At 45.0% G+C, this 25,331-nt stretch overlaps 2 protein-coding genes across 7 annotated transcripts in view; one reads left to right on the top strand and one right to left on the bottom strand.

Moving 5' to 3' along the window:
- The first annotated feature begins 89 nt into the window (after nt 1-89).
- On the top strand, nt 90-6,720 carry hmces (5-hydroxymethylcytosine binding, ES cell specific). Of its 3 annotated transcripts, none has more exons than XM_007890330.2 (7): nt 90-206; nt 1,655-1,900; nt 3,355-3,498; nt 3,801-3,923; nt 4,682-4,842; nt 5,597-5,789; nt 6,184-6,720. In XM_007890330.2, exons 2-7 carry the CDS (start codon nt 1,712-1,714, stop codon nt 6,364-6,366), a joined length of 993 nt encoding a protein of 330 aa, XP_007888521.2. In that variant the 5' UTR covers nt 90-206; nt 1,655-1,711; the 3' UTR covers nt 6,367-6,720. The 3 variants fall into 3 exon arrangements, with proteins under 3 accessions (XP_007888521.2, XP_007888522.2, XP_007888523.2); XM_007890331.2 differs by having other exon boundaries at nt 90-210; XM_007890332.2 differs by lacking the exon at nt 90-206 and adding an exon at nt 1,203-1,242.
- Nucleotides 6,721-10,370: 3,650 nt separating this feature from the next.
- The window catches only part of LOC103176657 (COPI coat complex subunit gamma 1), a 28,887-nt gene continuing 13,926 nt past the window's right edge, over nt 10,371-25,331 (bottom strand). For 3 of the 4 annotated variants that reach the window (XM_042339649.1, XM_042339648.1, XM_042339646.1), the window contains exons 9-24: nt 24,854-25,011; nt 23,836-23,969; nt 22,613-22,680; nt 20,924-21,112; nt 19,876-19,986; nt 18,861-19,104; nt 17,608-17,683; nt 17,126-17,229; nt 16,507-16,632; nt 15,552-15,617; nt 14,911-15,053; nt 14,109-14,280; nt 12,931-13,028; nt 12,408-12,546; nt 11,597-11,695; nt 10,371-11,002 (exon numbers count right to left, since the gene is read on the bottom strand). In XM_042339649.1, the coding sequence (XP_042195583.1) occupies nt 10,872-11,002; nt 11,597-11,695; nt 12,408-12,546; nt 12,931-13,028; nt 14,109-14,280; nt 14,911-15,053; nt 15,552-15,617; nt 16,507-16,632; nt 17,126-17,229; nt 17,608-17,683; nt 18,861-19,104; nt 19,876-19,986; nt 20,924-21,112; nt 22,613-22,680; nt 23,836-23,969; nt 24,854-25,011 (2,058 nt within the window). In that variant the 3' untranslated portion in view covers nt 10,371-10,871. The remainder of the gene's footprint in view (nt 11,003-11,596; nt 11,696-12,407; nt 12,547-12,930; nt 13,029-14,108; nt 14,281-14,910; nt 15,054-15,551; nt 15,618-16,506; nt 16,633-17,125; nt 17,230-17,607; nt 17,684-18,860; nt 19,105-19,875; nt 19,987-20,923; nt 21,113-22,612; nt 22,681-23,835; nt 23,970-24,853; nt 25,012-25,331) is intronic. The other variant, XM_007890329.2, reaches the window with a different exon arrangement.

Genomic DNA, 25,331 nt, shown 5'->3' with positions numbered 1-25,331 from the left:
GGCGGAGTTGTGGTGACAGACTGGGCGGGGCCCCAGCCTGAGGCTGCTCCTGACTGGACGAGGCTGGTAGAGGGCGTGGCCAGCACTGCGCGCCGGCGCTGCGTGATGACGCAAAATGCTGTGGTGACGCAGCGCGCGGCGGGTGGAGAGAGACGGCGACGAGCGGAGGGGGAGGAGGAGGTTACAGTGTGGAGAGGAGAGAGAGAGTGAGTGAGTGAGAGATAGAGGGAGTGAGTGTGTGAGACAGAGGGAGAGAGTGAGTGTGAGAGACAAACAGAGAGAGAGAGAGTGTGAAAGTGACAAACAGAGAGAGAGTGAGTGTGAGAGACAAACACAGAGAGAGAGTGAGTGAGTGAGAGATAGAGAGAGAGAGGGAGTGAGTGTGTGAGACAAACAGAGAGAGAGAGAGTGTGAGAGACAAACACAGAGAGAGTGAGTGTGTGAGAGACAAACGGAGAGAGAGAATGTGAGAGAGAGACACACTACACACACACACACACAGAGTGAGAAGGCCACCCACAGAGTCACATAGAGTGACAGAGAGAGTGACTGACGGACGGAGGTGGGGGTGTCACAGAGTGAGAGGGGGTTCGAAGAGGGAGACGCACAGAGTTGAGAAAGAAGGATTGGAGAGTAACCGTCGGACGGAGAAACTGGTCACAGAGCGAGGGACGGAGAGAGAGAGAGAGCGAGAGAGAGAGAGAGAGAGAGAGAGAGAGGGGCTTTTGTTGGTATTTTAATTAGGATTTACAGTATTTAGGGGCTTCAGAGTTTAGGGTCATGCGGGGGCTGCGGTGACACACAGGCGACCGACAGTCAGGGGGGACAGTATGGGGGGGGGAGAAGGGGTCATTTCAGATGATGTTTAAATAAACTTCAAGCCGGTCGCGCTTCCCACACAAAACTCCCCTCTTCTTTTCCCGAACTCGTTTGCGATTTGTTTTTCCGCTCTCTTTGGGACGGCCTCCGACGTTGAAGGGCCTCCGACGTGAAGGGCGTCGCGCAAACGCAATTTGTTGTTTGCTTTTTCAGCAAAGATTGAATTAATGAGCAAAAAGCGAGGCCGGTGTGAAGGAAGGGGTTGATTTTACCGCTGGGGGAAGGTTTGGGGGGGGGCGTCTAAAAAATTTAAGAAGCCAAGACTGATCCAGAAACACTTTGGAAACGAAAGGCTGATTTATTCAAGCCTTTAAATGTAAAGTGGATAATCTACAATCTGGGTGTAATATAGGCATTGTTGAGGTAATTTGGTAAAAATACATTTATGTGTATTGTACAGTTGCTGTGGTACAACGCAATACAAATTCACATTTATATAGCAGCTAAACAACACCAATGTCACTCGGCCCGGTCCGCACTCCCTCCCTATCTTTCAAGCCGGCCTTAAGACTCATCTTTTCGACTGTGCTTTCGGTCACCCGCCCTCTCCCTCCTCGTTCCCACCAACAACTCAAAACGCTAAGCCAAGAATGTTAATCACCTCGGAATGTTCTCCCGAGTTTAAGGCCGGCTTTAAAGGTGGGGAGGGAGCGTGGACCAGGCTGAGTGGTGGCACTGGGTTGGAGTTCCGCCGGGTTGGGGGTGGGTGGGGCAGGTTAGCTGAGTAAACCGAAGAAAGACTTAAGTTACCGTGCAAAACTGTTTTATCTTGCAGAGATTCGTTCAGAGGCACAGTGTGTGGGGATCGGAGTGAAGGACGGTTAGGAGCAGGATGTGTGGGCGCACAGCATGCACCCTGGCTCCCGAGGAGATCGCCCGAGCCTGCGCCTTTCGGGACAAACTCGGGAGGCGGAGGAATCCCGACTGGAGAGACGGAGATCAGGATAAGTACCGACCCTCGTTCAACAAATGCCCACAGTCCAACAGTCCGGTCTTGGTGTCCAGGAAGCACTTTGAGAAAGTAATTATTTGTGTGTCACTTTTTAACCTTTCGAAAGTTATTCTGAGGAGAGAATCCCAGCTCTGTGGAGGTCTTCTTTGCCTTCCTTGCCCTGCTCCCCCCTCCCCCCCCTCAGCTTGTCCTTAAAAACCTCTCCCTCTCAATGTGCCCAAGTTCTGACGAAGGGTCGTGGACCCGAACTGTTGACTCACTTTCCTTTCTCCATAGATGCTGCCCGACCTGCTGAGTTTTTCCAGCTCTCTCTTGTTTTTGTTTCAGATTTCCAGCATCTGTAATATTTTGTGTTTGGATTATTATTATTATTACTGTCATCTCCCACCCCACTCCCCTCCCACCCTGCTCGAGTTCCATCTCCGTAAAGCGTTTTGAGACACCAAGTTTTTGTAAGAGACAAATCCCTTATCATCCCTTCAGTCCCTCGTCATTTTTGTATTTCAAAGAATTTGGAAGTGAAGTTATTCCCTGGATCAAAACAAAAATAGAAGTCGCTGGGAACACTCAGCAGATCAGGCAGCATCGATGGAGAAAGGAAAGTGAGTCAACGTTTTGGGTCCACGACCCTTTATCAGAATTGGGGCACGTTGGGAGAGAGAGGCTTTTAACGACTAACAGATAGGGGAGAGGACAGGAAATGATGGGTTAAAGAGGTGTTAATAATGCAAAATAAAGGAGGGGGTGGTGGCAACAACACGGTGTTAATAATGCAAAACAAATAGTGGAGGGGGGAATTGCAACACAACAGGCAGACCAGAGAGAGAAAAGGTATGTCTGGGTCCCAGATGATGTGGTAATGGTCACAGAAGAGGGGGAAGGTGAGCTGTTATGGCCTGAAGTTACTGAAATCGATATTGAGGCCAGTGGGCTGTAAGGTCCCTAACAGATAAATGAGGTGCTGTTCACAACACCAACCACAACAAGATTGCATTTGTAATTGGAACAGAGTAGGAGACCGTGGATGGAGAGGTCAGAGTGCGAGTGGGAGGGAGAGTAGAAGTGACAAGAAACCGGAAGCTCAGGGTTGTGCTTGCGGACAGAACGGAGGAATTCGGCAAATCGCTCACCCAATCTGCGTTTGATCTCCCCAATGTAGAGGAAACGACATCGTGAGCAGCGTTCTGTTGCAATTCCCCCCTTTGCTTTGCATTATTAACATCTCTTTAACCCATCATCCCCTGTCCTCTGCCCCATTTTCTCCGTTGTCCTCTTTGCTCTGCCTCCCCTCTCTCTGTTAGCCCCGGTTCTGACGAAGGGTTGAGGATCCGAAATGTTTTGACTCACTTTCCTTTCTCCATAGATGCTGCCTGACCTGCTGAGTGTTCCCAGCGACGTCTGTTTTTGTTTCAGATTTCCAGCATCTGCAGCATTTTGCGTTTCGTTTATTCCCTGGATGCTTATTTGGAGGTTTAAGGGGTTGTTTTCTAATGGGCTGTTTGTTTGTGTCGGACGTTTGACAGGACGCAGACAGCGCTGAGCCTGTCCTCACCGCCATGCGCTGGGGTCTCGTCCCCTCCTGGTTTCGGGAAAGTGACCCATCCAAAATGCCGTACAGCACCAGCAACTGCCGGAGTGAGGGCATGACCCAGAAGAAATCATACAAGGTACAGAGTCACAGCCCGTGGAGTGACACTGAGGGGAGGGAGAGGGGGGCTGGGGTCAGGCCCTTTTGGAGGTGTAATAGTCAGCGGATTAGTGTGCGTGTGTGTTGGGGTGGGGGGGCTCTTAGCTTCCTGTATGATTCTCTGGTCACTACATGCAGTATATAGTTTGGGACTTGACATGTGCAAGCGACTGCTAGGATGGTGGAAGGCGAAATGGATGGACCTTGGCCTTCTTTCGTCTAGCAACTCTTATGTTCTTATGCTGTAAGTATCGGTGACAGTTCTGATGTCCTCTCCGGCAGGAGCCGCTCTTTAAGGGGCAGCGTTGTGTGGTGTTGGCCGATGGGTTCTACGAGTGGAAGAAACAAACTGGGCAGAAACAGCCGTATTTCATCTACTTCCCGCAGAGCTGCAAGAAAGAGGAGGTCAGATTCCAGGTGCTAATGTAACCTGTAGGTGTCTGTCCAAAGCAGAGACAGCTTCTCTAACAATCCGCATATAAGCAAGTCAAGCTAGGAACTCCCGAGAGAACGTTCTAACAAAATCCTCCCGGAGAACCACCCACCAATCTTCACAAGTAAGGTAGATTTAGAGAGACTAATGGATTAGATCACAAAAGAGATTTGGTTGAAGAAGCACCTGCGATCTCATCCTTCCAAAGTTCCCACACTACCTCCCTCCTATCATAGCGTTCAGCTGTATTTTACATGGGTCCCAGGGCCTCATACTCCCTGGCAACCTGTTCTAGTCATCAGGTACCCTCTTGGTAAAGGACATACTTCGTTGTTCTTGGTTGACTGTCTCAATCCCGTTTAGATTTGTGTAGGTAACAACGACAACTTGCATTTATATAGCGCCCCTCACACAGGGTAGCGTCCTAGAGCGCTTGACAGTGGCAGAGGATGACGCAGAGCAAATGGGAGGGGGAGGTGATAGTGGGCACAGTTGAAGAGGAAGGTCTTGAGGCGTGACCTGAAGATGGGCAAGGAGGGGCAAGGCAGAGGGATGGAGGAATAGTGTTCCAGAGTTTCAGGGCGTAGTGGCTGAAAGTGCGGCCACTAATGGTGAAACCGAGGGCTCGAGGGACAAGCGGGAGGCCAGAACCAGTTGAGCAGAGTCGGTGGGTAGTGTGAGTGCCCGTGACTCAGTGCCCACCGGTGACCTGCTGATGTTGTTGGTTTAGACGGATGGTGAGGATGAGCCCGAGGAGTGGCAGGGCTGGCGTATGCTGACCATGGCCGGACTGTTTGACTCTTGGCAGCCACCAAACGGAGGGGAACCACTTTACACCTACACTGTCATCACAGTGGATGCTTCGAAAGCAATGGATTGTGTACACGACAGGTCTGTGGAGCAAATAATAATAATAATAATTCTTACATTTGATATAGTGCCTTAACATCTCTTCGAATCGTCTCAATGCACTTCATATAACACACTGCAGAGTGAATTGACTGTATTTTGTGGGCAAAACCCTTGAAGGTTTGATTTTTAAGGCAGCAGATGGAACAGGATTTTCTTGTTAAACGTCTGAGATTAAAACCTACTTTCCAATTACAATTTACATCTGTAATTGCCAAAAATGCATTTGCTTTATAATTTATTTCGTATTTAATCTTTCAATGTTAGGATTGTTAATATTCAATCGCTTACATTTGCATAATAATAATTCTCAGCAATAATAATAATTTTTTAGCACGTTATCACATAATTGGAATGCCTCATAGTGCTTTATAGGAGTTACTGTAAAGTGTGGAGATTATATGTTCATGGCCAAATGTAGCAGCCAATTTACACAGAGCATCATCCCTCCAACAGCCATGAAGTGAATGATAGCATTTATCTAGTGGATTGTTGGCCAGGATATGGGGAGAAACTCCCTCTGCTTTTCGAATAGCACTGGGGAATTTTTAAACCTCCGACACTGCAGCACTCCCCCAGCATTGTATTGGAACGTCAGTCTAGACTGTGAGCTCAAAATCGCAACCTGGGGTTTGAACCTACAACCTTCTGGCTCTGAGGCGAGAGTGCTACCAAATGAGCCTGTTAATGAAAGTGAAGCGGGAGGTTTTACAGTTCATTTCTCCGTTTGCCGCAGGATGCCTGCTATCCTGGACGGGGACGACGCCGTCAGGAAGTGGCTGGATTACGGAGAGGTTCCCGTGAAGGAGGCTGTGAAACTGATTGAACCAACGGAGAACATCTCCCTTCACCCAGTCTCCACCGTAGTCAACAACTCCAGGAACAACCTTCCCGAGTGCATTAAGCCCATAGAGCTGGGAGTTAAAAAGGTGAGATTTCTATTGAAATAATGTATGTTTAAGATCATTACACTATTAAAATGCCCAAAGCGCATTAACTATCAATAATAATCTTTGCGATTTGATATAGCCTTTCATGGTGGGTGGCAGTCTTAAAGCGCTTCACAGGATTCCCTGTAAAGTGCAGTGACTGTATTTTATAGATCGCAGCAGCCAGTTTACGCATGTTTAGTCCTGTTAGGGCCTTGTCTTGCAGCAGAGAGCAAGTCAACTGAACCGAGGCTCTAAGCTGCACTGAAGCTAGATTTTCCGATCAAACTGCGGCGCAGTGTCGTATTGCTTGGCAGTTGTGGGCAGTGTGGAACATTTTGTCTTTCTGACTGATGTGTAAGACTTTAAGCCCCTGTGTGATTTGATCCGCCAGGAAGCCAAGCCAACTCCAAGCAGTCAAATGATGATGAATTGGCTGAAGAACGGCTCCCCCGTAAAACAAGAGAAATCCCAGTCTGCCGAGGCCGAAAGTCCGAAGAAAAGCAGCGTGGGTTTGATGCAGATGTGGCTGAAAAAATCGGAGGAACCTGAAGCGAAGAAACCACGGACAGCGTGAGGTATGGAGGAGAGCTGGTCTGGCCGCTCAGCTTATTTATCATATGTTTAAAGAACAATGTAAACTTGTTGGAGTTTGGAGAGATGTGGTGCTCGCTGTTATCGGGCTGATAGAGAGTTGCTTACTTGCATTTTGTTAAAATATTCTCTTGGGAGTCGTAGCTTGGCTTTCTGGACTGTTGCTTATAAATGGATTGTTAATTGTTACAGAAACGGTCTCTGCTTTGGGCAAACACATTCAGGTTAAAGTTATTTTCTTGCCAGCGATTGTGCGCGGAACATATTTGCACCCCTGTACTGATGAGCATTACTGCAGTTGCATTGCATTCCAAATAAATCTACCCTCGAACCTTGAGCGAGCAGTAAATCTATTCCGTGCATTGGGCATTTTAAAGTTGGAGGTGAATTGGTCGACAAAAGATCCGTAAACGAAGATCACAAGATCAGCTTCGATGAAGTAGGTTCGATCCATTTAATCACTTCCGGAATCTCCAACCCCTCACGCACCCACTATAAGAGTATCAAGGGATTTGGAGCAAAGGTGGGTAATTGGAGTGGAGGAAGAGATTAGCCAGGGGCTGAATGGCCTACACCTGTTCCTATGTACAGCATTGCGCTGTTTTATTAAATGAGTCACAGCATCCTGACCTCAAGTCCCCTTCCCGGTAACCCTGGGCATTAACTAACGGGAGTTGCAGTCTTCTGTAAATTAATCTGAAGAACCCAGCGGAAGGCGTAGGACGAGTCGGTGCAGAATTCAGTGTGTTGCTTTGCTAATCAGACATTCAGGAGCAGAGCAAGAGAAATTACATTTAAATTCTAACCCTTGTAGGCTTCAATTCAGATTACGCTTATTAAATGTCTGCTCCCAACTGCAAAAAACATTCACTCGCTTCCGATCAATTCTCTGGTATTCAACGGAAATGTCAGTTGCTTGTTCCTTGAAACAATCTTATTTCCTATACGACCTAAAAAGGAGGGTTTTGAGACAGACACGTAAAGTGGTGAAGCAAAGGTTTAAAAACTATTACTGAAGACTGTTTTGATGTTTGGTGATATTGTAGAGGCACAAACTCAGAGAGTTTGCGAAAGGTGTATGCTTTACGGGATGAAATTGAAGTGGTATAGCTGATCGGGGAAGGGGGTGCGTGAGCTGATGTTATTAGGTGCGACAAGCAGGTTTAATTCGGACACTAAAGCCCATTCTCTAGAGCTCTTGCAAAATAATGATATAATAATCCTTGCATTTGATATAGCGCCTTATCACGTCTTTGAGACGTCTCAAAGCGCTGCAAAGTGAATTGACTATTTTGTAGGCGGAATGCAGCAGCCAATTGCGCACAGCAGTATCCCACAAAGTCGTGCATTTCTTATTTTTTTTTGAAGGATTAACCTTCTGCTCACTTCTCTCCCCGTCTTCAAAACCCCCTTTAAAATGCATCTCTTTGACAATACCTTCCAGCGATCCCCTCAATTCCCATTCATCTTCATGAAGTTCTTTTAAGACGTTTTTCCTGTGAGAAAGGAGCTTTATAAGTTTATCGGCGATAAACCCGTTCAGTTTACGACAGTTCCACGTTGATCTGAGGAATGCTTTCACTAGCTTTTTAATCTTACGAGTTTGAGATGATTTAGCTCCCGTGTGGTGCAGGGAGAGACACTAATTATATCTCCTGCAGGATCTCTCCCTGGGTTTGTGATTCTCTCTATGGAGCAGTCAGCATGTGAAAATTGTTCCAAACTGGATAAAAAGAAACCTGTGAACTGTGCTGATTTAGGAAGAGATCTGATTGCTATGCAGTGAGGAAGGGTGTTGATGGTGAAAATATTCCAAGAATATATTTGTTTGCTCTTGTAGAGCGATAGCCACCTGCTGTTAAAATCACGCTTCCCAAAGACTAGTGCTCGTCACATTGCCATCTATTATTGATGCAAAAAATGCTTTTATATTTGGAGGAAAAGAAACATGCTTTAGGTTATGCATTCAGTAGATCTTTCTTTGACTGGAGCTTGTCAGCATAGACACAGCAGGACTCGCCTGATCAGTCAACTCAACCTCTGCTCAGCTTCTCACCAATACGCCTTAGGATGGTGACGGGTTGAAGGAATCACTCGCCAACATATTAGAGCCAGTTTGGAAAGAGCTGCAGATAATCCACAGCTCCATACCCGCCAGAAATTAAACATTGAGAAATCACAGGCAAATGTCAGGAGAGGTGACCATATGTACAAGTTAAGAACATAAACCAGAAAGTAATCTTTGGCATGTCAGCCTCATTATAAAACCTGGATCATTGTTGCAGGCAGCACACAGTCATCTTTCAAATGCTTATAATAATCCTTGTACTCGATACACTGCCTCATTATGTTGGCGAAACATCTCAAAGCGCTTCACACTGACAGACTCTGTGAACCTTGAAGGTGGTTTCTCTCAGTGTCCCAGCCGACAATCCCCCAGATAGAAAGGGGGTTGTTCCCCTCATGGCTGTTAAGGAATGGGACAGTTTGGTGTGCAAATATGCCTGCCACGGTCATCTACAAAATACAGTCACTACACTTCACAGTAAAATCCTGTGAAGTGCAAAAGGTGCTATATCAAATGCAAGGATTATTATTACCTTGTCCCAGACTGCTTGAGGGTTGCCGTACTGAATTTTGAAACTATTAATTTGGATGAACAGTAATAGATGGCTGGCAGGAAGTCACGAGTAATCCAATGAAGCATAACTTTCAGTTTAATAATATTCTGAAATCTGAATCTAATACAATTTTGCTGTTAATGCCGAAAGAAGTAATTTCACAAAATGAGATGCGTTTGTATTGAGACCGGTTTGTGTTTGTGATTGGGAAGCAGAAAGGCACTTACCCAGGCATGAGTGGCTAAAATTAGCAATTACAAGGTTGCGTAGCAGAGAAACCCCACTGAGAAAATTAAATGTGATGTGCGCTACATGCAGGAGGGGGAAAAATTAAACTGCTTGAGAAACTGGGAGATGCTTTAACCACTCTACTAACATTAACCATCAAGTAACTGCCACACAAACCAATTACACAGCAGTCTCCTGCTATGTTTATCCTTGCCAATACTCTCCATGTTGAATGCATTTTAACTTCTTTGTCCTATGGGGTGAGGTGGGGATGCAGTTTCACAGCGATACGTGATATTCCAATAACTGATCCAAGGACTCTTATTAGTAGGTGAATGCAGTCACTACACTTTATACAGTAAATAATAATAATCCTTGCATTTGATAGTGCCTCATAACCTCATTGAAACACCTTAAAGCGCTTCAAAAAATATACTGTAAAGTGAATTGACTGTATATTTTGTGGGCAAAACACAGCAGCCAATTGCATACAGCGGTATTCTCCAATGTAAGGATTATTATATTTATTATTTGGTAACTCAGGGTGTTCACTTTTCAGCCAAGTGTCACTATATAACACTGAGGGCATTGGTAGGAGTCCCAATGCTGCCTCAATACCTCATCTGGAATCTTTCCGGTTGACATGGCTCACCTACTCGCTGAGCTAGTTTACTCACCAGTTTTGGAGTGTGAAACAGTGCAGGTGTTCAGTGATCTCAATTATCAGGGATAGGTGTTCAGTGTACCAGCGTCCCACATCTTTGAATTTCCTTGGAACATAGGAGTAGGCTATTCAGCCCTTCCAGCCTGTTCTGCCATTTAATTAGATCATGGCTAATCTGTACCTCAACTAATCCTTCGAATTCCAATTTCCCACCGTCTCTCCCTATCCCTTGATACCCTGACCTACCAAACATTTATCTATGTCACTCTTAACGGGGTGGATGGATGCAGCACCAACGGCCTTTTGGGGGAGAGAATTCCAGATTTCTACTGCCCTTTGAGTGAAAACATGTATATCTTTCCTGAGGTGTGGTGCCCAACACTGAACACAGTATTCCAGAGGGGTCTGACTAATGCTCTATACAGCTGAAGGAGGAAGGATGTTCAGCTGGAAAGAATTTTCTCATGCTGGAAAGGCTTTTAGATTAATCTTTAATAAGTAAATAATGTTGATTTAAAAATAAAGCTGGTTAAACACAACTTTATTTCCTCCACATTTCAAAGCTGAAACAAGATAGATAGAAAGTACCATAAGACAAGCTTTCTGGAAATGTCTTTAGTAGTTGTGCTCATGATGCAGTTTTTATATAATATATATATATATTTCCCTGACTGCTATTTTATAATGTTCCCAGGTGAGATGCCGTTTGCGGATGGTGGCTGTTTCTGAACCTCACAAGGTTCAGAAACAGCCACCATCCTGGTACAAAACAAATGCACCTGTTCAGAATCTTAACAGCAATTGCCAAGAAGCAAAATCTGTAAATTGGAACATTTTTGCCCAGAGTTTATTTCGGAAACGATAGAATAACTAACATTTTTCCCCATAATTAAAGAGACGATTCTTTGCAGTTTCCACTTCCTCAGCATCCTTCCTTTCCCTTAGTGTTGCCAATACGCTTCTTCACAGAAGAAGTTAACCCACAGAAGCCATGACAACGTCAACAGGAACTTCATCCTTGCTTCGGGCAGTCACTTGCATTGTGACCCCGTCCATCAGTGCGAGCCGTGCCCTGACCAGGATATCGTGGCCACCTCTGAAAACACCTGAAATTAACCCGAAAAACATTAGGGGTGAAACTTTAGCAGAGTTAAACAGGTCAACATCAATAGGTGATGATGTGAGGACATTTCCCACCAGCTTTCACGAGCTGACAAATAGGGGGGTATTTTGAAGGTTATTTTCACCACGTGTAAAAATGTGTGTAGAGGAGACTATATAGTTAAGAGAGAAATATTCTGAGACAGGGTTGACCTGTGCTCACACCCCCTCCCCAAATCTGCTGTCTTCTGGCTCCAATTGTGTCGCATCAACTTCCGTGACAGTCATGAAAGCTCAGAAAACAGGCGGACTAGCCATCTGGGCAGGCAAACACAGGATGGGACAATTGCGGCTGTAGCCCAATCTACTGAGCCTGTCCAGACGAAGGTTCATCAGTTTGAGCTATGGCACAGCATGGCAATGTTACTAGGGGCACATCAGTGATCTCTCAATGTTTGATTACTGGGAAAAGATAAAGGCTGGCAACACCCTGTGGGTAGTTAATGCTAATAAAAAGTAACAGCTGCTCTCTGCTAAATCAAATCAGAAGAAATGTTGTAGACGGGAATATGCCCAACGTTCCAAACAGACCAGCTTACCTGCCAGATAAAGTATGTGTGAGTTCTTATTCTCCGGGACTTTATCCGACCGTTCACATGGCTGCATGCCCAGGAAGTTAACAATATTATTTACAGCCTCTGGAGAGAAAAGAAGGTAATGTTCATAGAGTCTACCATATGTTGATAACATATTTACCAATATAAACCCAGCTGCTGTACCTTTCTTCAGCCCAATCCAACTCACAGAATTTCAATCAATCAGTCTTCAATTTGATCCTATTATAAAATCCATCTAATACACATGACCAGTTGTAGTAAGTGCAGAGATGTGAGGCCACACTGTTAAAAGCATTGCCAGAAGTAAAATACAAGGCACAAATCATGTCAGACGGTACTCTTAATCTAAATAATGAAACAATTCTAATGCTCGGATAGCTTTATTACTGTAATGGGCATCACTGTGCTAACATGCAGAACTAGTCAGCCCATAAAAGTCCAGTTTCCCTGGCCCAAATAAAAGAATAATCCTCGCATTTGATATAGTGTCTTATCACAGTCAAAAACATCTCAAAGAGCGTCACACAATTTTACTCTGAAAGTGTAGTGACTGCGTATTTCTAGGCAAAGTGGCAGCCAATTTATGCGCAGCATTGTCCCACAAACAGCCGTGAAGTGTCAACCTGCCTCGAGTCATGATTAAAATGTAAACATAGGGAATCAAAACTATGATGTTTCACTAAGCTGGTTATGAGTCACATTACAGTCAACAGTGACTGACTACAGTCAAAACTATAAAGTGGTCAAGGTGGATGATGCAGTCTTTGGTATAAGCGCAAATCGTGATACTTGCCTTCTAGTGATTTCATGCTGGAAAGAGCAAAAGTTTCTTCTTTCTCAAAGTCATCTCCTACTTCCTCCCAAGCAGCACTGAAGCTCGGTTTCAGAACTTTCTGCATGTGGTCTGCCACTGTGATTTCTACATCTTCAAGCTGAAATAGAACAATAATGTCAGTACTGGTTAGTGCCAGATCAGCGTCCAGCACTAAACCATGCAACATTATATAGAATTATATATACACACAACACGGAAACGACGTACAGCCCAACCACAGAAGCCCCCACCCCCTTGTATACCCCAGTGTCTTGGGACACCCTCCCAACATGAACGGCCCTATACAAATGTCATTTATTGTTGTGTTCTCTTAATTATTAATTGCAAAAGGCTTCAGAGTGATTTGGAGGATAGTTCCATGAGTCAATGTGTGAGGCATTTCTAGTTTCCTTATTAAAGGAATCTTGATGGAAAATGCTGAATAGTAAACCCAGTTTTTCAGGTGAAGTGGACTAAGCGAGAAATGGCAGTGATCACTTACCACATACTCATCTTCATATCCCTCCTCTTCAGCCTCTCCAGTGTTAGGATCGCAATCCTTAACCGTGAATTTCAAAGTACAGCTGAACGTGCAGGATACTACACAAAAGGAAGTAACAAGCTGTAAGAGACTCCAGGGAACAGCGGTGAAACTTTAATGTGTTGTACCAGAAAAACAAAACAGCAACAGGTTACCATACGTGTTTACTAGACAGCTTTATTTCATGATGGAAAATTAAAGTGCTCACTGAATATTCAACAACTAAATCTCTCCACTAAACCTCCTGAGATGTCTGGTAAAGAGCAGATCTCCAGAGCAGTGTCAGAGGTGCCGGCCTTCAGACGAGACATTGAACCGAGGTTCCATCTGCCTGTTCAGATGGATATTAATGATCCGAAGGCACTATTCAAAAAGAGAAGGGAACTTCTCCCAGTGTCCTGGCCAAAGATCGATCCTCCCAAATATAATTGATCCTTTTTTTTGTGGGATATTGTGTGCATATTGGTGACCGCATTCACCCACTAGTGAGGAGCTTTGAGATGTGGGCAGTTTGATATTGCGGCAGCCAATTTGCTCACAGCAATATCCCACAAACAGTCATGAAGTGAATAACTAATTTTATTTGATTGAAATGCCATCAGGCCTATCTTTTCGAACCAGGTTTCAAATCTTTACAATAACAAATTACATTTATACAGTGCCTCTCATGTCAGGAAGAAGTCCCAAGGGCTGTGTTTAGCCTCTGATTTTTGCCTTTGTGCTGTGGGGTGTCTTGTGGGGAAGCCTGACACCTTCACACAGGGAGAGAGAGAGAAAAGACTGAGGCACTTGCCATCAGGTAGGAGAAATTCCAACTGAGTCTAAGACTTGCATTTCAGAGGATGGAAATTTTTGGAGAAATCTTAATCTCGCTCTTAATTAATTGCAGGATCCTTTCCTTTTTTAAAAGAAGTACAAAAACAGTTTAAGAATTGCTCAAAAATGTTGCACATTATGAAATACTGAGGGGAAAAAAAGTCTCTAGAGCCAGATAGAATTTTGCCCCCTGAGAGTGACTGCCCACCTCCCTATCTCATTTGTAGCTGAAAAAGGGAATAAAATACAGTTACTTAATCCGAACAAGTAACAGCCACACAAAGTGCACAGAACAGGGCAAGCTGCTGCACGGCACTCTTTACCTGCAATTGGGTCATCCTCTGGCAGTGCCACCAATGTGTAACAGATGCCCGGCTGGTTGTAGGACAGGCAAGTTGCTGGGATAAAGCACACCACTTCATAACCCTCTGTGGGCTCCATCTGTACCGTTACTTTCTCCAGGATCTGGTCGTTAAGAGTGTTTGTGCAATCAAACTGTAGGGGCAGACACATAATAATAAATACAATAGGGGGGGTCACAAAAACAAAAACAACATGTACATTTATATACAGCCTTTCAGAAGGCTGTCTCACAGCACTTTAGACAGCTGACTTGAGAGTCTAGGGTTGGGTGTGGGGGGGGGATGAGGAGAGGGGAAAGAGCAGTCAATGAGAAAACTCTAGGTTGGCTTTGAAGGTGGGAGGAAGATGGCAAGGCAACTAGGATGGGGTTCCATACATCAGGGACAGGATAGCTGAAAACTTGCCTGATCAGGTGAGGGATGTGAAGCCAGTGTCCGCTAAGTGGAGGGGCCACCCAAAGGGGTCGGTCGCGGTGGTGGTGGGGGGGAAACATTTTGAAGGAATTTGAACGTGATGATGAGGATCTTAAATTTGATCCACTGGGAATGGGGAGCTGAGCGAGGATGGGGGTGATAAGCCCACAGAGAATTACAGGATATAAAGCAGTTTGGAACGAGGACCTAAATGGAAACATTCCGATGCCTGAGCTGAGTCACAGAGGAGTTTTGCTGGTTGACGTGAGGTGGTATTCTGTAGCACATGCCTCATAACACTGGGAAACAACAAGCTCGATGAGAGCCATCAGTTTGGGCAGTCGCGTACCTGGAACACGATATGGTTTGTGAAGGTATGCTTGGTACAGCGGACAACGTATTCTGTCTCGGATTCGGTGAGCGGGACCGGGGTGGGCGAGGACTTGAAGAGCGGGCCAATCCCCTGGAACTCCGGGATGGATGCCAGCTGTTCTGGAACACAGTAATATAAGAAGCGATGTTATTACCGGCTCGGTATAATCAGCGCTCTGGGACACTACCGGTGTGAAGGGCACTATATAAATGCAAGTTGTTGTTGTAGCTGCACCGCACTTCACTATTCTATCCGAGCAGGAATGTGATTTAAAATATATATATACTGTATTCGTGCCATTTGCATTCACTGTATATACAGTAATTATTTTACTTTCAGCCATGATGATCTGGAAAGGCAATTATCAAATGCAAGGATGATTATTATTCCATTATTTATTAAGAGATGCTTTTCACAGCGAGCTGATCTCGCTCACTACAATCACTAAAATAACCGTGTTGCACCCAGACGTAGCACTGACCATTATTAACCATTAAAAGAGGACTGAGAGGACCCACATTTGAGTTGTGAATCTTCTGGCTCGGAACCTGACATGAGCTGACACTACTTCCCTTTTACTAACATGCAACTGGCAATAAAACAAACAAAGGTTTTACCTTGGAAAATGTCCTGCCTGGCTGATGCCACTTTTTCAGGCATTTTGACTGAAGCGGTTGTTACGTCTGTGGGGCCGAGAGGGGGGAAAGACAAACAAAATGCATTAGAACCACTTGAGCAATGAAGTACACTGGTTCAATAAATAACTTCAGAGACGAGACAGCTAGTCTTTTCTTCTAATTAAAGTACAGCTCTCTCCCCCTCCCACTGCTATAATATGGCAGCTGGACAACCCTAAACCCCTGCACCACACAGGAAGTGATGTCGGCAGTAACCTCATGATCTGGGAATTGGCCATTTTGGCTCTTCCGCATGCTGCCCAGCACTTTTTTGTAGGGGATAAATAAATGCCAGGGTCCACACCCTGATCGAGCTACAAGCAAACCTGTGTTATAACAAAGCATATCACAATTAGGTTCTACTGCATTTTATGGACACAATGAAATTCAGAGATAAAAGAGGAGTCTTTGATAAAACTGCCACAGCCTTTTATCAGAGACAAGAAATTAGAGTGAGAAGATGAAACCAGTCAATCATATGAAATAAGCCTTTCAAAGACATCTGAGGTGTTAAGTGATCTTCAGAGAGTGAGGGAGAACACAACATAATGGCCTCGCCTGTATTTAGAATTATTTTAAAATGCAATTTTCTCTGAACATAAAGCCTATATTTCACTTTACTTTCAACTGAAGTTCACCCAAGAACAATAAGATGCAATTCCGTATCTATACAACATTAGTTTCCCACTGAACCTGTCTAGCTTGTGCACACACTAACTGTTACACTGTCCCTTTAAGAAAATAATGATGTAATTCCATTTAATGACAAATTGCCATCTGCTAACGTAAGAACAGATTTTCTGTGACAAGAGTGACCTTAATATTCATAACCTTTCTGCAGATGATGGTATGCCTGTTCATGCTACGAATAACGCTGTGTGCAATCTACACCTACCAGCCTTCTGGTCGCAGATGGGAGTAGTTGAAAGGGGCACAGATTTCAGGTCAAATGGCTTTTCGGATGGGTCCAATGTGTACTGATGCAATGCCCTCTCAAGGCCAGGAATTGACACTTGTAGACCTGGACAAAGAGACAAATTGCTAATGTATAATAGCACATCGTAGAAGAAAATGTCATCTAAGTGTTGCACTTATAATGGATCAGAGTTTAATAAGTAAAATGTTTTAATAGGGGAGTTCAAACCCAAAGTTGGAACTTTGAACTCGTATAGTCTAGGCTGACACTCCAATGCACTGCCAATGGTGTGCTGTGTTGTGAGAGATGAAGTCCCGTCTGCCTGTTCAGTTGGACGTTAAAAATCCCGCGGCACTATTGGAAAAAGAGGAATTTTTTCTGTGTCCTGACCAACAATCGCAGATAAAATTAATCATTCAGCTTGTTTATAGCTCTTTGTGGGGCTATGATGTGTGCAGATTGACTGCCACATTCGACGACCAAATGCACAATCACTGGACTTTGTAGTAAAGGAAGCCTTCGAGATGTCCTGCTGACAAGAAAGGTGAATCGTAAAATTCAATTATTATTATTATGAGGATTAAAATACAGATCTTACCGTTCAGGATGTAGGCAGAGTTCAAAGGTTTCTGCTTGTGTTCCAGCACACTCAGGTAGAACGTGGCTCGATCCCGAACCTCATTATCATCGTCCATCATACATCTATACAAAATACAGACTTGAAAGTTGTGCTGAATTTCCTCATAAGAATCAAGCTGTTCTGTGCCACCACAATCAGAGGAAAACTGTGCCACACGCAAACCATGTTCAGGGTTGATCTGGGTTAATCTCCCTCCACTCAGCAAACACCGACTAACCTGGGTCAAGTCCCTGCCAATTCGGTGTACATTAAATCTTGTGAAATACTGTGAGAGACGTCCTCCCGACGTGAAAGGCTCTTATACAAGTAGCAAGGATTAGCAGTAAATCTAAAATCAAACAATAACTAAGTGTAACCTCCAGCAATATATCGGGGGAGGGAGGGGGGGGAGGAAGAGAGTGTAGAGAGGACGACAATCGTTGTCCAGCAGTGAAACTTACCTCCTCAGCAATACGCTTATGCTGGGGAACATGTCGTCATTCTGGGCACCAAACTTCGCTAGGGCGCTCACAGCAGCTGCGAGAGTAACCAAAGTAAAAGGTGTTGAAGCTGAGCATTCAATAATCACCAGTAAAACTAACAACGTGAAAGCACAAACGGCAGCAGTGGCAGAGAGACGATTTAATTTCCTGTTCTATATCTGAAGAGGATGAGTTGCTTTCATTTCCTATTTTGGTTTATAAGACAGAAGCAAAGGCAGCTTCTCAAGTGTAAACGAACCGGGTTCACCTGTTCACTGCACTGAACCGATCTGTGAAACTAAGCATTAAACTCTGTATTTTAAACCAAAAGGAGCATTGCTGATATGCTTACATATATATTAAATATTATTATATTAAAAGCAGGAACACCAAGATTTAAACGCTACTGATACGTGATAAAAATTACACAAACCTGATCTGAAGTCACAGAGGAATTTTTTTTACATCCTACTGAAAATTGCAAAACTGCATTTTAGTTTGAACTGAAACAGTTCAATAACATTTTTCCCCCAAAATTAATCTGGTCGAGATTAGGGAGATCCAACCCACAGATAAGAAACTGATAACTTCAACAACAAATTACATTTGTAAAGGGCCTTTCACGTCAGAACTCTGAAACTTTGAAACACACCCTGGAACTCCATCCCACGGTCCCTTCTCCTCCCTCGCCTCCTTCAAGGCCGGTCTCAAGACCCTTCCCTTCGATCGTGCCTTTGGTCGCCCTCCCATCACTCTGCCTTCCCTCATCCCTACACCACCCGCCCCCATTCTCGGGCTCCGACACCTGACTGTTTCAGCGTGAAAGGCGTTCTATAAATGTCATTTTGTTGCTGCTGCTGCTGTTGTCGGGAGGCCTTACCAAGGGGCTGGACAGTCAGGGATTTAGACCCAAGCAGGGGGTTGGGATCAGAGAGGGTAGGGGTAGGCAGATGGACTAATGCACAATCGAAGAAGAGGGTCTTGAGATGTGCTTTGAAGGAGGCAAAGTAGGGATGAATCAGAAAGTGAGACTGGACAGAAAAATGAATGTGCAATATAAAGTTTAAAGATCCCATGACACAATTCGAAAAGAGAATGCAGTTTCTCCCAGTGTCCTGGCCAACATCCCCACAGATAAAATTGGTCGTTCACTCCACGGCTGTTTGTTGTGCACAAATTGGCTGCTGAGTTCGCCCACAAATGCACAGTCACTACACGTATGCACGACTCACCTGCCCGCACCTCCTCGTTCTCTAGGATAACCCTGTTGTAGATGAAGCGAATATACTTTGAAGGGTTGGGAGTCCTGGGACCTTCCCTTCCGAGCAAGTGAAGGATCCGTGTGGCCAGAACAGTGAACTCGCAGTCCTCGATGAACTCACACAGGTGAGCCAACCCCGTGTCCTTGCTCTCTGGGTTCTCCTCAATGATGCTGATAATGCAGTCGACGATGGCTCTCTTGTACTCAAATCCACCCTGGAGACATGGAAAGAAGTCAGAACCTGGGTCTGCACACGCTCAGCTGGAAATGCCAGTGAGCTTTTCGGTCTCACAGGCACGCCAGGCAAAAAACACATCGAGAAAAAACACACAAAAGAAACGAAACAAAAGAAAAATGATTTGCTACTGCGTTTCATGAAGGTGCTTGGCTTGTGTGTGTGTGTGCAGGCATGCGTGTGCGATGTGAGACGTAAAGCAATAGAATACAAGTCTAATATATTACTAATCCTTGTAATTCATACAACAGCTCAACACACATTTAAACGGCAGCCCAAAGCCCTGCACAGGATTTACAGTAAAGTGTTGTGACTGTGCATTTTGTAGGCACGCACACAGACAATTTGCACACAGCATTGTCCCATGAACTGTCATGAAGTGAATTGCTGATTGTATCAGGGGAATTGTTAGCCAGGACTCTGGTGATATTCCCTTTTCTTTTCGAATAGTGCCACAGGATCTTTAATGTCCATTTGAAAAGGCAGCCAGGACCTCCTGACACCTTAATCATAGTATGGGTGTATGTGGGTGCTCTAATTCATTGTGCTGTGGAGAATTAGAGATACAGATTCACGCTCCGAATCCCCCAACTTCAAACAAAGCTCTTTGAGACAGGTTAGATATTTTCCCACAGGAAAAGGAGAAGGGTGATGAGTGTGCGGGCTGGACTGGTGCAATAGAAGCCTGTTGCAAATAACAGGCTTCCAAGTACAATTCAATCCAAAAGAGCTTAAAAAAATTAAAAAAAACCTTGTTGGTGGCTACCTCTTCCCGGAGCATGGTGAACAGGAAGTTCATCATCACTGCATGCTTCCTGGGGTATTTCTGACACAGGGAGCTGATCGCCTGCACAACCACAACCTAGATGAGGAAGGATATTGTTAGATTTCATCGTCAATCAGCTGAAGGAGCCACTTTCTCCACAAGCAATTAAAAGCTGTTGTTCAATTGCAACTCCTCGTTATATATTTTTAGTTACATTTTAAGTACTATTAAAACCATTCAACACCACAGCTGCGTACATCAAGGCTGTATCATTTGTTTAAGGTTCAGGACTGAAATCAGAAAGCGAGTGATTACCATTAAGCCATAAATACAAATACGTGCCAGTGTTGGCAGGATATCAGACTGCAAGAGCTCTCTTCTAGAAAGGAGGAGGAGAAACACTGGCAATGAACAAGACGCAAAAAATTCAATTAAAAAAAAAAGCACAGCACAGATCTGAAGCCCAGCGCCAAAAGCCAAGGGAGAACTTGCACACCTGCACAGCACTGATTCAGATACTTCATTATTATTAAATAATGTAATCTTTGCATTTGACATAGCACCTTTCACATTGGGAGGATGTCTCAAAGTGCTTACGGCAGCCAATTTGTACATAGCAATATCTTACAAGCAGCAATGAAGCGAACAACCAATTTTATCTGGGAGGATTGTTGGCCAGGACAGTGGAGAAACTCCCTTCTCTTTTCAAAATGTTTAATGTTAACCTGAACAGGCAGAGAGGCAGGCATTGCTCTGTTTTAATAATAATAATCCTTGCATTTAATATAGTGCCTTATCACGTCGTTGAGACGTCTCAAAGTGCTTCACAGGATATACTGTAAAGTGAATTGACTATATTTTGTGGGCAAAACCAGCAGCCGATTGCGCTCAGCAGCGTCCCACAACAGTCGTGGATTGAAGTGACCAATTTATTATTACTTTTTTGAGTCATTGGAAGCAGTGTCCCTGACAGTGCGGTGCCCCCTCTCCCTCTCCTCCCACCCCCCAGCACTGTGCTGGAGCGACAGCGTACCTTGAACTCGTCGGAGATTTCCGACATGAAGGAGGAGATCTGTTTCATGAGTCGGTCGATGCTGCTTTCACTGCCGGTTTTCAGCAGGGTAGTGATGGCCAGGGTGGCAATGCTGCGGTTTGAGTCCGTCACCAAGTTCTCCAGGTCCAGGTTGCAGGCGGTCACGGCTGAAGGATGCTTCATTGCCACCTGCAATCAGATGTATGGCTTTTAAAGTCATATCGACCATTTACAAACTAGATACAGATTCTACCCAACGACCCCATGGATTCTCTGAGATGGTTGAGGGGGTTGGAAGCGGTGGGGGGGAGAGATAAAGAGTGAAGGGGGAAGGGGTTATGGAGGAACCAGAATCCAGGCTTCCCATCTGCAGTGTTGCCTTTCGTCTCTGCTCTGGACAGGTTTTAACAGAAACCTCTCTGAGGTGGTTGGGGAATAATAATAATCCTTGCATTTGATATAGCGTCTTCGAGACGTCTTAAAGCGCTTCACAGAATATAATGTAAAGTGAATCGACTGTATATTTTGTGAGCGAAATGGGGAGAGATGGGGGTTCAAAACGGTGCCCACGACTGTCAGATAAACCACATCAATGATTTACAAAGTAGACAAAGAATCTGTTTCCCTGAATTAGCATCCCGGCGTGGGGTGAGGTCCTGTTAATGACATTACCAGCGAACACATGCGGAGAGAGCACAGGGATTTTCTAACGCAAGGTTTTAATGAAGGAAATGTTACATTGATCCAATCCACTCATTGATCCCTGCAGCATGGAGCTACAGTTGAATAAAAGTAATTACAATGCGGAGAACCAAAGTGACAGGATAGGATTCTCAGAAATGTAGGGTTTTTTTTTGGATCATCCGGGTGTCTGACACAAGCGGAGACCAATCACTGTGCTTAAGAGTATCCAAACCAAACTCAGATTTCCATGCATCCAAACCCACACATGGAAATTCCAGAGATAGATTGTTGGAATGGAATGCGCACTCTCTCCCTGGAGGGAGGCATCCTGCTTACCTAATTCCGGAAAGTATTAGGCGTAGGTTGGCAAGAGCCAAGGCTTGGGGACCCGAAAGTGTCCGTTGGGGTACTCTTGTAGTCAAACCAGCTAAAACCACATAGCTTTTCATTGATATTGCTGTCTGGCAAGCTTTCCCGCTGCTTGTCCAGCTAGGACCACGCTATCTGTTAGGGCTTTGGCTCGCAGGGTTAACAGGAGATGAGTGGGATGATTCCCTGGCCCCAGTGACTGGTCTGCCCTTTCAAGTCCTGCCGATGGGGGTTCAAAACGGTGCCCACAACTGTCAGATAAACTGCTAGCTCAGCAGTGCCCTGGAGGTCTAATACAGATACAACAAGGGATCCGGAATCAGGCACAGTAAAAATCTTGCAAGCTTCCTGCCATGAATAATGTTGTTTCCAAGCTGTGGATTCCTCTTATTTCACTTGTTTTGTGCAGTAGCTTTGAACTGGAGCACAAGTCACCTGTTAATTAATGCCTGACTGACAACTAGTGGCAGTTAGTGGAGCTTTAAGTAAGCTCTTGTTTGCGATTCAGAGACACCCTGCTCCTTGACATTAAACAATTCCTAACAAGACATAAAGGGAGGGAAATGGCAGAGACATTTGATTACAAACCCTGGTGGTTTTTGGATCTGTCACTTTTTAATTGAATCCCCCTCTTACCTTATTGAGTGTCCTGACTGCTGCATATCTCAGGGCTGGCTTAGGAGAACTGCAAAACAACTGCAGAACTGCAGAGAGAGAGAGAGAGAGAGAAAATAAATCTAAAGCACCGACTTATAACACAAACGAAAAGGAACAGAAAACGCCTTCAGTTTCTATGTACTTCAGCAACAAGCGATCGCTAACATAAACACACAATTCTAGCCCAAGCTGGGATGGTGAGGAGGTCCAGATGCAGAGCTTTGGGGTTTCTTGGCTCTGTGCTTCTGTCAAGAGTTGGTACGTTTATCATATAAATCACTATGGAAACTCCAGTGTTAGGGGCTGGGCGTAAAAAACATGCATCCTTGCATGCGATATAGAGCCTCATCACATCTTAAAACTGCTGTACTGGATTTACGGTAAAGGTTAGTGACTGTGCTCACAAAGACCTGGCATTCCTGCAACCTGGCTCCTGATGCCTCTTTGAGGCTCCGATTTGTCCAGAGTACGTTATGCAGTTTAAGGTTGGCATTGCGAATAGATGTGGCCTCCCTTCACTCAGGATAAACTTTTAATGCATTGTCTTTTACTGTTGTTAAAGGGCTGATGGGGCAGCACTGACTGCAAATGGCAGTTCACAGAGCTTTAAGCAAGCGCTTATTTGCGATTAGGAGACACCCTGCTCTAAATGAGACGACCCGAGCTCCCGTCTGCCTGTTCAGGTGGACGTTTAGGATCCCATGACCCTATTCGAAAACAGAAGGGAGTTTCTCTTGGTTTCCTTGGCCAACAATACCCAGACAGGGTTGGTCACTCACTCCATGGCTGTTTGCGGGACATTGCTGTGTGCAAACTGGCTGCCACGTTAAGCCTATAATCAATCCACTTTACAGTATATCCCATGAAGCACTTCGAGACATCTTGACAATGAGATTAGGCACTATATCAAAGCCAAGCAGTATTATTTTTTGGGCCATAACACTGCCAGGGGACATTAGAATTCAGGCTAGCGAGTGGACCAGCGTGGCTGGCTACACTGCACTGCTGATTTGCTCCGGTTTTAATGTGTGATGTGGCCACAGAGCACTGGAGCACATCGCCCCAACTCCCTCTTCGTCACAAAATACCACTGCTCATTTTTGACACGCTCGTCACTAAACAGGGTGGTAATCACGTCACTGCAATTAAGGCATTAATTAATTAAAGGCATTGAGCGCCAACGCCACCCCACGCACACTTACCCGAAACGGCAGGTGCCAGCTCTTTGGCGGAACAGCTCGGCAGGTTGACGATGGCGGAGGCTGCCTCATACACAACCATCTCGTGCTTGTTCCTCAGGCAGCTCTCGATGAAGTCAAACAGAGGGCTGTCACGGCTGAGAGAACAATAAAGGAAGTCATTACCACCACAGCCATGCATCGCAGAACTGTCTGGATAAGGTTACCACTTGCTGTCCAAGCTCATAAGCAAACCCAGACCTCCGAGCCCTCAGTATTATTAATAGTTAAGCACGTCAGGAGTGAGGGAAGGGACAACTTTACACACATTTACGCAGCGCAGACTATATTCTTGTTATATATTGAACAGACTGTTGCGTAGGCTGTAATAATCTGACATTTAAAAAAAAAGCACCTGGGCCTTTGCTGACGTCAAGTGTGTGCACCCGATGAGCAGAATGGAAAACGCTACAGTTTGCAAATCGAGAGTCACTGCTCACCTCACAGCAAATCAAAGGGTTGAGATTGGGAAGAATTTTCTCAGATTTGGTGCTAACTGCTCCACCGCAGCCATCTACACTAATCCCATTCATTTTTCCTCAAGAAATGACCTAGTTCCATTTTAACATGCAACACGGAAACCCCGTTACACCACGATCGCTGGGTCTAATGTCTCGGTGGCCATATTGTAAGCGAGGCGGTGAATGGCCGGGTCAACGGGTCATCTCCTATGTCACTTCCTAAACGTTCCGCACATGTGCAGGAAGATGATGGCATTTCCTTTGTGAAGTGACGTCAGCAATGACCTGACAACCCGGAAGTCAGACATTTTTTTTCAGCACCCGGAAGCTGGGTGTACCACCCTTCACGGTTTAGATGGGTTGCTCCACAGCAGCTTGGCATAAGCTTGGCAGCCCTATAATCGATGGGGCACCATACCAGGGTTGCCATGTATCGTGTACTCATTTTTAACACTTGAAGTACTCCCATAGAAAACAACTTTGTGTGGACAAACCTTCCTCCTGCCCTAAAGAGCTCTCACCTTCCCTCATCCTCCTCCAGCAGTTTACTGGCAACTCGGATCATCAAACAGTAGGCAAATGGTGACTTCAGCCCTTGGCGCGCAAACTTGCTCACCATCTTGCTGACAGCGAGCCGGTCGTTTTTCCGGACGTGGTAGAGTAAGCCCAGAGCGTGATACTAAACAGAGCGAGAGAGAAAATTCAGAGCTTGAAAGGCATTCCAGATATAAGAACTGCACAAGGCTAGCTCTCATATTTATATAATAATAAGCCTTGCATTTGAATATAGCGTTGTTTAGGTCTTTTAGACATCTCAAAGTGCTTCACAGAATATACTGTAAAGTGAATTGGCTGTATATTTGTGGGCAAAACGCGGCAGCCAATTGCGCACAGTAGTGTCCCACAAACAGTCGTGGATCAAATGGTGGACAAACAAGATGGGAATCAGAGTGAAATATAAAAGGTAAACCCATGCATTTTCTAGTACGACGACATCTT

Source organism: Callorhinchus milii, unplaced genomic scaffold (genome assembly GCF_018977255.1).
Source record: "Callorhinchus milii isolate IMCB2004 unplaced genomic scaffold, IMCB_Cmil_1.0 Scaffold12, whole genome shotgun sequence".
Taxonomy (NCBI): domain Eukaryota; kingdom Metazoa; phylum Chordata; class Chondrichthyes; order Chimaeriformes; family Callorhinchidae; genus Callorhinchus; species Callorhinchus milii.
The sequence above is the reverse complement of the archived record's forward strand: the minus strand, read 5'-3'. Positions and strand labels throughout refer to the sequence as shown.

What these genes read in the sequence shown, in the direction of transcription:
- hmces (XM_007890330.2), top strand. Translation starts at nt 1,712, where the DNA reads ATGTGTGGGCGCACAGCATGCACCCTGGCTCCCGAGGAGATCGCCCGA. An exon ending in CCCAGAAGAAATCATACAAG is followed by an intron (nt 3,499 to 3,800) that starts GTACAGAGTCAC and finishes CCTCTCCGGCAG; the next exon opens with GAGCCGCTCTTTAAGGGGCA. An exon ending in AGAGCTGCAAGAAAGAGGAG is followed by an intron (nt 3,924 to 4,681) that starts GTCAGATTCCAG and finishes TTGTTGGTTTAG; the next exon opens with ACGGATGGTGAGGATGAGCC.